Below are 14,751 nucleotides of genomic sequence, written 5' to 3' on the forward strand. Positions count from 1 at the left end.
TGTATGATACACCAATGGGAAAAAAGATAAACACAAAGAATTCTGAGAAATGTGGAAAGACATATGAACCACTGCAGACACCACAGATAGAAGGTTTTAAAAAGTGACATTGTCTCTGCCTTCAAGGTGCTTCCTGTAATACAGTATAAAGTGAAGTAGGGAATGATGGAGAGAAAGGAGAAATCTAAAATTTTATAACAAAATTTTGGAAAAGCAAACAATATTTTCCTTCTGCTAAGGGACTGATTAGGTGTCCGGCACATAGTAAGTGCTTTAACAAATGCTCATTGATTTAATTTGTTGATGTCCCACAGAGAAGTTGGCATCTGAGCTAAGAGCTGAAGAAAAGAAATGATTCTCCAGTGGGATGATGAGGCAGTGCATTCCAGGCATAGAGAAAGCTCCATGCAAATACATGGAAGTGGGAGATGAATTATTAGATATGGGCAGCAGCTAATAGCCCAGCTGGTCTAGAAATCACATTGTCCCATTCTGAGTAGAATAGTATAAAAGGAAGTGGCAGATAAGCGAAAAATGGCACATGATGTTACAGGGATCATTTGGGAGGATAAAAAGGAGTAGCCTCTGGTCTTTTCTGTTGAGCTGTCGTCCATAGGGCTATGACACTGAACCAAGAACTCTCTATCTCCTCTGGTGTTCATGATCGATTGCTGTACATGTTCACAAATGGGATGAGATGGAGTGTTCCTTGGGAAGTTGGGTGGAAACATTTTTAATCATGCCAGGAGAGCCTCATCTTGAGATGGCAGTTCTGACAACACTGGGTAATTAGCTTAATGGGGCTGGATGGGCTGAGATCCAAATGAGAATGAACAGCAGCCGCCTGCCTTAGACATTACATCCCAACTGTAAACTGCTACAGGGCTTGACACACACCCGACATTGGAGTAATCACTCTCAACATATTTTTGAAGGCAACCCATGGAGCCTCCAGCTAAGATCTCCGCAGACCTGCCTGGCTTAATTGTGTCAGGTCTCAGCAGGGAGATTATCTGGAGAACATCCAGGGGGCTAGAAGATCACCCCTGGCATTCAGCTTACCTGCTGTTACAGAGGCTAAAAGGAAAACTCCTGTGGGAATTATCTGTTATTCTTCAGCATTCATCCCCCAGAGAATGCTGACAAGTCCATGTTTTCTCTGCATTACCATCACTGTGATAAGGAATAAAGACTAGCTTATTTTTATTTACAGGATAAAATACTGACTCTTTTACCTGGCAGCTACCTGTATGCCCAGTCTGGCTCCTGGCTACTTTTCTGGATTATTTCATGTTACTCTTATTCACCTTCTCCACATCGCAAACAAACTGGACTCTTATTTCCTCTGCATCCTTTCTTCTTGCACTGCTGTCCATGGTCCCAGTCCATCCTCCAATTCTTAACTCAGTCTATTTGTGGGATAGAACTCAAATGGCCTTCAGAGATTTTCTAGTCCCATTCCCTCATTGTACATATAAAGAAAGGACTGGGTTACTTACTCAAATTCACACTGATGATCTGATGGAATTAAGATTTAAACTCAGGTCTTCGCATTTTAAAACCAATATTCTATCTACTATACTATGCTGCCTTCCTCAATTCAATGTAATGAACATTTAATAATCAGCTTCTATACTAAGTATCAGGCTCAGGGGTATGTGCTAGATATGCAAAAATGAAGAATGGCATCGTCCCTGCCCTTTGAAAGTTTATAAGCGAATGGTGACACAGCTAAGTATGGCACAAGGAAGAAAGTGATGTGGCAAAGGAGAGCCAATTTATTACAGTACTGTAATAAATGAATGGAAATACTTAAAAGCCTTGATTAGGCATTTACTATGGGCTGTGTCTTCAGTATGTAAACAGAAACGTGACATGGTCCCTGCTCTGAAAAGGAATCACATTTTAAAAGAGAGAGAGAATACAGATGAGAAATTTGAGGCACGGAGAGCGGAGGGCAAGAGACAACATCATCAAGAAGAGGATGTTTGAGCTGAGCCTCGAAGCAAAGAAGGGACTTTTTTCTGCATTTTGATTGTGAGTCTGAGATAAAGACGACCAAGCAAAACCAAACAAGCATCCAGTTGCAAGGACTACAATGGTTCCTCCCACCTCAGGTGAGCCAAAATAAACAGGAGAAATTAGCTAAGAAGACAACAGAGCTCAGGTGAAAGTCAGAAGCAGAGGACCTGTGGTTACTGCCCATGTCACCTCAAACAATCCCTCCCTTTCCGAGGTGCCAGTTTTCTCATCTGTAACATAAGGGGGGTGGACGCTCCAACCTCTACCATCTCTTCTACTTCCGAATCGATGATCCTATGAAAAGCCATCAGCTCCCTCACATAGGACCTTTCCTACATCAACAAGAGACAATGTGGCTTATTCAGAGCCCCAGCCCCCACACACATCCGCTTACATGGACAACTTGAGAACTCATTGGTTCCCACTGTCATTTCCTTTTGTCTGATCAGTGATACCCATTGGAGGACCTCCACCCTCAGCTCTTTCCATTTGCCTCCAGGACTCCCACTGTGGTCCAAATCTCAAGTACATAGCAGAGAAATGGAGGGTTCAGAATTGCAGATCTCCAAATCCGGCACAAATTATTGAAGCCCTCTCTTCTCCACTGCCATCTACCCAATATCAAGTGAACCACCTTATATATTGGGTTGACCCCTTGGGGGGGAAATCTCTGGAGGTCATGAATGATGGTCATGAACAATGAGGTCATAAACAAGATGGACAAGCTCAGATGAGTCATCATCTGCATGACTAAATGGGAGTATGCATATCAAAGAATAATAGGTATAACAAGGTGACATGGATTAACCAACCTTACTTGTAGGTCACCCACAGTCTGGTATTTTATTCATTCCCATATTTAATCTCATTATTCTGAGTTCTAGGATGATCATTGACTAGTGAACTCCTTATTAATGAATGAATATTTCTCTACAAGTGTTTACTATGTGCCAGGTACTATGCTAAGCACTTTACCATTATTATGCCATTTGACCTCATAACAACCCTAGGAGGCAGATGCTGTCATTATTCCCATGTTACAGTTGAGGAAACTGAGGTAGACAGTGGTTAAGTGACTTGCCTAGGGTCACACAGCTACTAAGCATCTGAAGTCAATTTGAGCTTAAGTTGCATATTCCCTCATTAACTAAAAATGATTCAACATATCTCTTGATTAATTAATAAATTAACTTGATGCTCTCTCCCAGGTTATTAAGCATTAGTAGGCATTAAGCCAGAGAAACATCTATTGCTTAAAGAAGTTGTTCCTATCTCTCTCTCACACCCTCTAATCTCCTAGTATTAAATATTAATGTTGACTATACCATTTGTTAACAAAGCAATCAATAATAGGAGGCATAAATAATAATTTGCTATAACTTAGCTGTGCCATGAGAAGATCACAGTTGGAAAACTTCAAACCATAGCTGTGACTTTTCCTTACTTCTGAAACACAGTGCCATCATTTAGTTCACTCTCAGCACACCAAGCAAGGAACTGAATTTTCAAGAATTCTCTTTGGTTAAGATCAATTTAATCAGAGGGCAGCTGGGTAGCTCAGTGAATTGAGAGCCAGGCCAGAGATGGGAGGTCCTAGGTTCAAATCTGGCCTTAGGCACTTCCCAGCTGTGTGACCCTGGGCAAGTCACTTGACCCCCATTGCCTAGCCCTTACCACTCTTCTGCCTTGGAGCCAAAACACAGTATTGACTCCAAGATGGAAGGTGAGGGTTTAAAAAAAAGAAGAATTTAATCAAAAAAGAAGACCTCCCCATTCACGTCATCTCCATTTTCTCCAATTTATTTCTATCAAAGAACAAAAGCATCTCTCTCTAAACTCTCAAGCCATCACTCTGAGTATCTCCAAACTGACACAGAAAATGGCCATTTCTACGACGTTCCATTTTCTCTTAAAGATATAGGAAAGGCGTCCATGGTCTAGGTCGGAGAGCTTAGTGAAACATGGATTATTTAAACACTTACTATGAACCAGGTACCAGAGTTCACTGGCTCCCGGGCTTTTCCTTCATATGAGGATTAAATAAGAGAATGTATTTTAAGCATTTTGCAAAAGCTAATTTAATTCTTCAGTCAGTTCAGTTCTTTCGGTGTTGTCCAACTCTTCCTGGCCCCATTTGGCATTTTCTTGGCAAAGATACTGGAGTGGTTTCCCATTTCCTTCTTTCTGCTAACTATTGCTATTATTAACATCAGAAAATTTCCTGGATTCATGCACAATAGTGGCATCGCCGTACGTGTTGACTGAGAAAAGAATGACAATTTCTGCGAAGGATTCGATTTTCAGTCTCCTTGAAATATCCCCATTCTTCTGGTGGTCCGTAGCGCAAAGGTAAAAAGCAACAGGCTTCATAAACACAACTCAATCATTCTATTCTCTGTTTACCACTCCAGCACCCACGCGAATCTCCTGCCTCTCTCATTGCCCTTCCATGCAGACCAAAACTTTTTTTTCCTTCCCAAATACTACTTCCCCTCCAGAATCTGCTATTTATGATCAAACTCTTTTCACCAAAAGGTCCCATTTCCAGAGAACCTCCAGGAGTTTTTCTACATATATAAGCAAATCTTAGCCAAAAGCCTCAGTTTTCTTATATGAAAATTAGAAATTTAGATAAGCTTTAAAGTGCCTTCCAAGCTCTAAAATGTTATAATTCCTTTTTGTGAACTCTCCCTTTCTGTCTTTCCCTCATGTTATAGCTCTCAAGTAATAATAATAATAATAATAATAATAATAATAATAATAGCTAACATTTATATGGTATGTAGAGAAATATTCATTCATTAATTAAGAGTTCACTAGGAAATAGTGAAATAGCAAAATTTATAATTTACTCTATTTCCTAATGAACTCCTAATTAATGAATGAATATTTCTCTACAAGTGTTTACTACGTGGCAGGTACTATGCTAAGCACTTTACCATTATTATGCCATTTGACCCTCATAACAACCCTGGGAAGCAGATGCTGTCATTATTCCCATGTTACAGTTGAGGAAACTGAGGTAGACAGTGGTTAAGTGACTTGCCTAGGGTCACACAGCTACTAAGCATCTGAAGTCAATTTGAGCTTAAGTATTCCTAACCCAAGGTTTGGTACTCTAACCACTGTACAACCTAGATGTTAACTCTTGTCTTATCCTTGCCCACTGCTCTTACTAAGATAAACCACCCCACCTCGTTTAAATTTGATTCAATAAGCATTTATTTAATGCTTACTATGTGGTAGAGAGATTGCTGATCTTAAAGCCTGGGTTCGAATCTCAATTCTACCACATACTAGTCATGTTACCCTGGTCAAGTCCCTCATTCTCTGAGTTCTAGGCAATCCTCTAAGTCTTTAAGTTGGAGAAAAGGCACTGCCCTGCCCAAGTAGAGGGAGTTTCCTCATATGAGAGTTGTCTATACAGAACAAAGAAATAACACCTAATTCCTATGTGCCAAAGCACTGAGGAGAGAAAGGCAAACATTTCACTCTCTTTCTTCAAGGAATCTAAACCTTTTTTAGGTAAACCTCCCCAGTTATTTTTCATTCTTATTTTTTGACTGAGACTTCAGATTTTTATTCCCTGAACAGCTGAAAGAAAATGGAGATGCCCGTCGATTCTCTGCCTGCCACAGCTATTTTCCCAATCTTCACAGTGCCACAGAAGGCACACTAAGCAAAGCGTTCTGTCCTCCTTGTGTATGCTGTCTATTGACATCATTTAATATGCTCTGACAGTAAAGAAGGCAGCAATAGAGAATGTGTCTATATGCATTCGAAGGGCTGTCAGGTGGCAGAAGGATTAAATCTGTTCTATTCCACCCCAGAGGGGCTGAAATAGGATTATGGGTACAAAGATTTCAAACCAGAAGGGCCTCAGAGGCCCCTGAATCTAAATCTCAAACCCTGTTGATGAAGAAATTGAGGATGAGAGATACTAAGAATGTCGCCCAACATCGCCGAGCTGCTAAGTGTTGGAGTTGAGAAGGGAGAGGCGCCATGTTTGAGCCAAGGTTGTCCCGACTCCAGGTCCGGCATCCTCTTCATCATGACAGGTTGTCTCTGGATGGAAAGAATGTGGGAAGAGGAAGATGTAGGCTTGAAGTCAGGAGAAACTTCCTCACAAAAAGAACTGTCCAGAAGTGAAATGGGCTGCCGAGAGAGGGGATAGATTCACCATCCCTACTAAGGCCAGATGACCACTTTTCATGGATACTATTGGGGGAGGGATGGAGAATCTTGGCCAGCTGAGGTCTGTCTATGGCTTGGCACAGGACTTGCACTATGGTAGAGGCTTGATGACCTGACTTGTACTAGAGAGCTAATGAGCCCCTTCCATCTCAGTCGCTCCCCTCTATTTTCCCTGGTCTTCTTTCTCCTAAATTTCCAAGTTAGCATCAGACTTCTGGGGGCCACGTCTAAGAATGGCTGGTGACTGAGACAGGCAATAGGTAACTTACCAGTCCAGATCATTGTGAACTTCATATACATTGAACGATCCATGTCAACCATAAAACTGTTGGTGGCCAACCATGCCTGAGGTTGGTTTTTTTGTTTTTTCTAGCATGTCCCCGAGTGTCTGCATTCATGTGTCTGAGTGTATTTGTGCTTTGGCCAAGTCATAATCTGTTTTACTGGTTGCAAACAGACTGAGCTGTAATCTTTGGTCTCAGGAGCATGCCTGCCATCTACTTTCTGGGATATAAAAGGGGAACTTCTGGGCAGGGTCTGGAGACTTCTGGCAGTATAGTATAGCAGTCTACGCTTCAGAGAATGGGCTTAGAGGAAAGGGAGAAGTCATTTATTAATGGCCTGCTACGTGTGAGCCAGGCACTGTGCCATGTGCTGAGGATTCAAAGAAAGAGAAAAGGTCTTTCTCCCTTCATGAAATGATCATAACGATGAATAATTTAACCATGATAATAGGAGGTATTTATATAATGCTTTAGGCTTTATAAAGTATTTTACCTATGTTATCTCATTTTGGGTCTTCACAATAACCCAGTCAGGATAATGCTATTATTAGCCTCATTTTACACATGGGGAAACTGAGGCTGAGTGTAGTGACTCTCTAGGGTCCACCCAGCTGAGGCAGGATTCAAACCCATATCTCTTAACTTCAAGTTCAGGGCTCTATCCACAATACCACTTCCCTGCAATATCCATCAGTGCTCCTATCCCTTGTCATTCCTCTTAGCTTTCCTTGGGATTTAGAATTTAAATGAATTGGCTTCAATCCGTTCACATTTTTCAGAAATAGAACCCAAGACCCTCGTGTCTAGTATCTTATGCAGAGTCAATGGGTAGGAAGGAATGTAACCAAATCAAATCCAGAATTCTTCCTATCATTAATCAATCAGAATGAATTTATTAAGCACTTACTGTATAACAGGGTTTGCATAAGGCTCTGGGGATATGGAAACAAAAATGAAGCAATCCTTGCCCTCAGGGAGCTTGTATTCGATCAGGGGAGGAAACATGTAAAAATATAAGAATATACTACACATATACATACCAAGTAACTAGGAGGGTTTAGGCATTAGCCCCTGGGGAGCAGGGTACAGCAGAAAACACCTTATATAGGAGATGATGCTTGAGCTGAAGAAGTTATGGATTCTAAGAGGTAGACATGAGGAGGGACCACTTTCCTGGCCTGGGAGATGGGAGACAGGAATGTTCAAAAGGTCAATTGAGAAGGTTAGCAAAAAAAGAGCTCCCCTAGTCCTTGGATCTAAAGAGTTATTCTGGTTTCCTCTCTTAGCTGGGCTCAAGAGGGTTTTCCCTTCTAAGCAATAAGTGGCAATAAAGGGTAAATCAGGAAGGTTTCACCCTTTCCTAATCAGTTCCATTAAGCATCAGATTCTTCTACATCCAGTCAGCTCCCAGAAACAACCTTTTCTCCAATCAGTACAGCACTCAGCAAAAAACACAGAACCTAACGTCTTCTGGTCAGCTTGACAGCAGGGCATTGTGGGCTCTAAAGTCTTCTCTCAGCTCTCAAGCTGCTTTCCAGAGTCATCCTCTCAGCTACACTCAACCAGCTTCCTTCAAAGATAGGCAGCAATCCCAGTTCTGAGCCTGCCACTCACCTCACTCAACTGGGCTTGGTTCTGCTCTCATCACAAAGCAGGGTCTCCTAGTGTGAGTGGATATAGGCAGAGAAACCAAAATTTACATTTCAACCAGACCTACCACAATTAGGGAATATACAATTGACCCAGAGTTCCCAGAGTTCCAGTTAACAGAATCAATCTCATCAATATCAGCATCCTCATTATAGTCAGAGTAAATGAGTTGCTGGGAAACAAGATACTTTGTCCATCTTCACATTCCCTAAGTGGGCTGCTTTCCCTCAGGTCCTCCAAGAACTTTCTATCTTTTCCCCCCAAGCCCTTTTCTCAGAGAGGTTCCTTACTCAGTTTTCTGAGGACTGTCCATATGTTTGAGCTTCCATTAATAAAACCATTCAAATCTGAAAGAAGTAGTACTTTACGCACATCTTAAATCAATGTGCAAATTTGTTTGTAAGGGGAGTTTTGTTTTGTTTTATTTTCTAAATGAGTGTAGGCATAGATTTGGGAGAGAAGGCTGATTTTCATTAACTGAAAAAATAAATTTAATTTAAATTAAAATATCAAATTAAAATTTATTACATATTATATATAATCTGTTATATATAATATATACTATATTAAATTAAAAATAAATTTAATTTAAATATCATATATATGTCTATATATAATACACACACATGCCTCAACCAACAGAATGTAAGGTCCTTCCAGTCATGAACTGTTTTCACTTCTGTCTTTATATCTCTGGGACCTCCCATAACACTCAATAAATGCTTGCTGAATAATTAATTGGGTAAGACTAACACATTTCTAACTCTATAAATGCACTTTTCACCTAAGAGAAGAACTGGCCCATCTGGTTTTTTCCATTTTTTTCCTCCATAAAAACATATTTACTATACGATATTAAGCCTATTCTCTAAGGGAACCTTGTTTAAACACTTTTTATGGTTATATTTCAATATAATTGGACTGCTGTGAATCCAGTGCTCTTATTTTAAGCATTTAACATTGTCCAGAGAAGGGATCCGTAGGCATTCCCAGCCTGCTGAAGGACCCATGAAGTCAAAAAGGAGAGGAGGTAACTGAGGATTGCTTGGGCTGTTGCAGAAAGAACAAGAGGTTTCAGACCCGACTCTGGCTTCTGGATGTGGATCTGGCATTTAGCAGTCGTATGACCCTCCGCAAGTCACTCAACTTTTCTGGCTCAGACAAATTTGCTCAAGGACAGAAATGGAGCCAATAATAACAAAGCCCAAACTAGCAGCTCTAGCAGTGCAGGCAAAGACTACAAGAGGGTCCCTTAAGAGACTGCAGGGAGAGACACGGAGACACTCGGGGGCTACTATTGAGGGAGGGAGAGCAAGGAAGGAGCTCACTAGCATCATCCCTGCCAGGAAGGAGGAAGAGACTGTCTGAGACCTTCCTTTGTAATCAATGATTTATGTAAAGTAAATGGCAAGATGGGTTATTTCTACCTGTTAAATGTGGGCATTGCCAGGGCCCCTTCAATTTCAGTTGTTGGTCAGTCACTTTTCAGTTGTGTCTAATTCTTTATGACTCCAGTTTTGCGAAAATCCTGGAGGGGTTTGCCATTTCCTTTTTTTTTATTTAACCCTCATCTTCCATCTTAGAATTAACAATGTGCGTTATTTCCAAGGCAGAAGAGTGGTAAGGGCTAGGCAATGGGGGGTGAAGTGACTTGCCCAGGGTCACCCAACTAGGAAATGTCGGAGGTTACATTCGAACCCTTCTCTAGGCATGGCTCTCTATTCACTGAGCCATCCAGCAGTTCCTACTATTTCCTGCTCCAGCTCATTTTATAGATGAAAAACTGAGGCAAGCAGGGTTAAGTGACTTACCCAGGGTCACATAGCTATTACGTATACCTGAGGCTGTATTTTAATGTCTTCCTTACTCCAGGAACAGCTAGATGGGCCCAGAGTCAGGAAGACTCATCTTCCTAAATTCAAATCTGGTCTCAGACACTTCCCAGCTGTGTGAACCTGCCCAAGTCACTTAACGTTCTTTGCCTCAGTTTCCGCCTCTGTAAAATTGCTGGAGGAGACAATGGGAAACCACTCAGTATCTCTGCCAAGAAAACCCTCAATGGGATCATGGAGAGTTGGATATGACTGAACAACAATTTCTTGAGTCCAGGACCAGGGCTGTCTCCAGTGTGCTACCTAACTGCCTAAATTTCAGTGCTCTAGGGCAAAGCCAACTCGCACTAGCCTATCAGAATTCTGTTCATCCCACTTTAATAACAATGACAATGATGATGATATTAGTTAACACTTATATAGCTCTTACTAGGTGCCAGGCTCTGAGCTAAAAACTTTACTATTCTGAAGTGCTGAGTCTTTTATCATTTTTGCATTAAATCCACGCAGTGACCCTGGGACATCGGTGCTATTTATTATTCCCATTTTACAGATGAGAAAGCTGAAGCTGCCATGAGGAAAGGACTGTATACATGTGAATTACTGTATTTTAAAAAACCCCACAATTGGGGCATTAAAAAGCCAGTGCAGAGGGCTTTGGATTGGAGTCGGGGTTGGGTTCAAATCCCACCCTGACATTTACTGCCTCAATTTCCTCATTCTCAAAGTGGGAGAGGTGGACTAGAGGAGCCCCCAGACCCCTTCTAGCTCTCTCTGTCTGTCTTTGTCTCTGTCTCATTGGAGAATCTCTCCAGGAGAGAGACAAGGGCACGAGGTGGGCATGGAGCCCATCCAACTGGCTGGAAACAGCTGGAGAGCGTTTCCTCTCTTTCAGGCTGTGGTTTCGCAGCCTGCGCTTGTTTTAAAAATAACTTCCGACAGACAAGATGCTCCACTGTCATCTGTGCCGTTCAGCCCCGAGCAGACAAGCCGGAGAGCCCCTCGGAGGAACCTAGAGGAAAAGATGGTGCCCGAGATGGGGCGGCAGCTCTCTCCGCTGGTCCCCTCCCTGGCCAGTACCGGGGGAAGGCTCCAAAGGGGACGTGTGCCAGGAGGGAGCCGTCCAGCTCCTCTGCCACGCTGCGGCGGAGAGCTCAAGGGTTAAGGAAATGAACAGAAGCGAGAGGGATAAACGGTTTCCACAATAGAAAGTTATTTATATTACATAACCAGGCACAGAGAATAGGTCCCCCACTGCTTCCTCGGAGCTGCTTGGCTAAGAGGGCTTCGTGACAGCTGCACCTACTGGCTGGTGGGGGGCCTCATCGCCTCCTACTGCTGGCACAGTGGCATATTTGTCGACTTAATTGCTGCAAAGGAGGGCATTTGCTGCAGGGCGGGGGGGGGGGGAACTCACGGTAATGATAAAGTTCATCCTTCATGTGTGTGTGTGAGTGTGTGTGTGTGTGAGTGTGTGTGTGTGCATGCACATACACATTTCTGAAATGAGACATCTTTGCACTAACCAGCTCTCCCCGAGGCCTGGAATGTTCTCCTCATGGAGCATCCTTCAAAGCTCAGTTCCTGGATTGTCTAGTTTTTAAGAGCCCAAATTGCTCTCTTTATTTTGTAAACATTTTCTATCTAAAGGATGGGCAGGGAGATGGGTGGCACAGTGGATAGAGTGATAGAAAGACTTGAGCTCGAATTCAGTCTCAGACCCTGGCTGCGTGACCATGAGCAAGTCAGTTGACCCTGTTGGCCCCACTTTCCGCACCTATAAAATGAGCTGGAGAAGAAAAGGGAAAACTACGCTAGTAATTTTGCCAAGAAAACCTCCAATGGGGTTACGAAAAGTCTGACATGACTGAAAGGACCCCTTTTCACACACCCCCAGTAGCAGATAAACTCCTCGAGGACAAGGACTTTCATTCTTCTCTGTCCAGTGCCCAGCACATAGTAGGTGCTTAATAGATCCTTGCTAAATGAATCTTTCAGGGATGGACCACTTTTCCTCCATGTTGTTCTAAAAGGGAAGGCTAAAAAGGGTTAATTCATTAATAGCGGCACTTTAGTGGAAGCAAAAGAAAACAAGATGCTTTTTACTTTGGAAGCTGTTCAGATGTGGTACATGAATTTGATGAAAACAATGGAATATTGCCGGGTCTTCGAATTCAGAGACTCATCAGAAGGTTTGGAGCTAATGCAGAAGGAGGCAGGCAGAACCAAGAAGACGACACACACTGACTATGAAGTGTGAGAGGAAGGAAGGACAAAATAAAATGAAATGTTGGAATCGTCACGGCCAAGCTTGGCCCCAGAGGAAAGGACGTTGGACACAAAAACATCCAATAGGCAGCTGTAGATGTGAGGCTGGAGGGCGGGAGAGAGGTTAGGGCTGAACAACTAAATCTCTATATTGAGATGACAGGCTCAACTATGAGAGCTAATGAGATCTCCTAATGAAATGGTATTGGGGGAGAGGAGAAGAAGGTCCAGGACAGAGCCTTGAGGGACACTCATAGTTAATGGGCAAGACCTGAATAAAGATCCAGCCAAAGGGACCTAGAAGAAGTGGTCGGAGAGTTGGAAGGAGAACTGGGAGAAGACAATGTCACTAAAATCTTAGAGAGGAAAGAGTATCAAGAAGAAGAGAGTGATTGAGAAGCCAGGAACACAACATGGAATTGCCTAGTTCTTGAGATCCCTCAACCACTTGGTGCTATGATCTGCCTTGGTACCTCCGGTGGAAGAAAGCAGGGCATAGAAGAGGAGTGTCCTCCTTTCTTTCAGGTGATGAGGGGACCCCTAGTGCATAACAAGCCTAATGGACCAGCCTGGTTCTGCGCAGCTATCACTCTGACTCCTGGACTTCATAGAGCAAAAAGAAGTCACATGGTTCTTTTGACTGTCTCCCAAAGCATTAGCTCTTACACGGAGCTAGTCTATAGGAAGATAAACTAGCTACACCTGAAATATGTTATTACACTTGTCTATTGTCTGACATCTGCAGAATCTTGTTGTGCAGAAATTAACATGTTCCCAAACACTCAGATTCCAACCTGGAAGCCCTTAAGGAATTGAAATCGTTATTTCCAGTGTCGACATCTGGAATATTCCAAAGGCATCCATCGATGGGACTATCTTGTCTGAGATCTTTGCTCTATGATTCATCCCAGGAGTCAGTGCTTTGAAAGCAGTAACAGGCAGACACACCCCTAGACATGTTTCCTCTCTGCAAGCCGAGTGGCATGGCATCATCTAATGATATCACCTCAGACTTGTCCTCTGACCCATCCTTAAAAGCAAAATGCACGGAAGAAAAAGGTCTCCAGTCTGTTGGATTCCATTAAAACAAAGGATTTCCCAAAGACTTGTCCTTCGATTGTTTCTAATTACTCAGTGGATTGGTTTTGGGACAATTTCCCAATGGCTGGGGGCCCTTGTGCTGGGTTTTTGGAAACACACAATGATCTAAGACCCAGTTACACCAGCTTAGCACACATACAACACCCCATTTCCTGTCCCTGGTTGTCCTACATACCTGGGATGCTCTCCTTGCTCACATACTTACTTCCTCCTTCCTTCTTTCTTTCTTTGTTTCTTAATTTAAATTTTATTTATTTGATTAATTAAGAATATTTTCCATGATTACAAGATTCATGTTCTTTCCCTCTCTTCTTCTCAACCCCCTCCCATAGACATCGTGTAATTCCACTGGGTTTTACTTGTGTCATTGATCAAGACCCATCAAATACATTTCTTAAGATTCCTTGACTTCCTTCAACACTCAGCTCAAATCTCTCCTTCTGCAGGACTTCCCTTTGCCACCCCTTCTTTCTGAGATTGCAATCCCTTTGTCCCGGATATATCTACCATTGATTTGTCCTCTGCCCCTTCTCCCCCACTCCCATTACGATGTATGCTCCTTGGGGGCAGGGAACATCAATGTATAGTATGTGTGAGTATGTGTGTCCCCAGTGCATGGCGACTGATCAATTTATCTAACATGTTGATGTTTAGAGGCTCCCCCCACCCTTTCTCCTTCCTTCTGGAGATTTCATGGCTCACTGGCAAATCCATTAGTGGGTAAACAGAGAAAAGAAATCAAATGAAACTCAATTGTATGCGCTTTGCAGCTCTGCTAAGAAGGCTTAGTAAGGGAACAGGTGTCGATTTTTTCCTTTGTTGTCTAAAGTCATCCATGCTCTCTCTTTCTCTTTTGCCCACTGCCACAAGGTTGGCTCTACAGGCTGAGGAACCACTTTTCTTGGCTCCAGTGCTGAGATTTCTGAGTTTGTTTTCAGGATGTTTTTGAATCAACAACTGATCTACCGACCGGTATATATGAGACACTTCTTGGTAGCACCACAACTGCCAATTTTGAGTTTCCAATTTCTGGGATGCCAGGAAGCAGATCAAGGAACATGAGAGGCTAGGATAGGCAAAGGGCTCTGGATGGAAAAGGAAAGGCCATTTAGTCCAATCCTCTGATTGTATAGAGGAGTAAATGAGGTTCAGAGAGCCTCATGTATCCATGCCACCATTGCTCTACATGACAACCAACATATTTTCAATGGCAATGTAAAGATGGAATATTGACGGAACATTTAAAATAGGAATATACATGTATCCGTCATAGCTAAGCAATGGCATACTCATGCTACCCATCATTTTTACTTTCTACCACAGTCTTTATCACTAGTGACTCCAAAAGGCTTCAAGAGTACTAAACCGACTTTGATTTGAGCTCCTGCTTTGTTCCTTAA

At 42.5% G+C, this 14,751-nt stretch overlaps 1 protein-coding gene across 2 annotated transcripts in view; it reads right to left on the minus strand.

The window, feature by feature from the left end:
- CHN2 (chimerin 2) overlaps positions 1-14,751 on the minus strand; it is a 311,920-nt gene that overhangs the window by 148,494 nt on the left and 148,675 nt on the right. The window contains exon 1 of one of the 2 annotated variants that reach the window (XM_007505263.3): positions 2,417-3,183. The exons of the other annotated variant lie outside the window; for it this stretch is intronic. Within the exon in view, the coding sequence (XP_007505325.1) occupies positions 2,417-2,453 (37 nt within the window). The 5' untranslated portion in view covers positions 2,454-3,183. Of the gene's footprint in view, positions 1-2,416; positions 3,184-14,751 lie in introns of those variants that run through there. 2 annotated transcript variants of the gene reach the window in all.

This window comes from Monodelphis domestica, chromosome 5 (genome assembly GCF_027887165.1).
Source record: "Monodelphis domestica isolate mMonDom1 chromosome 5, mMonDom1.pri, whole genome shotgun sequence".
Lineage (NCBI taxonomy): Eukaryota > Metazoa > Chordata > Mammalia > Didelphimorphia > Didelphidae > Monodelphis > Monodelphis domestica.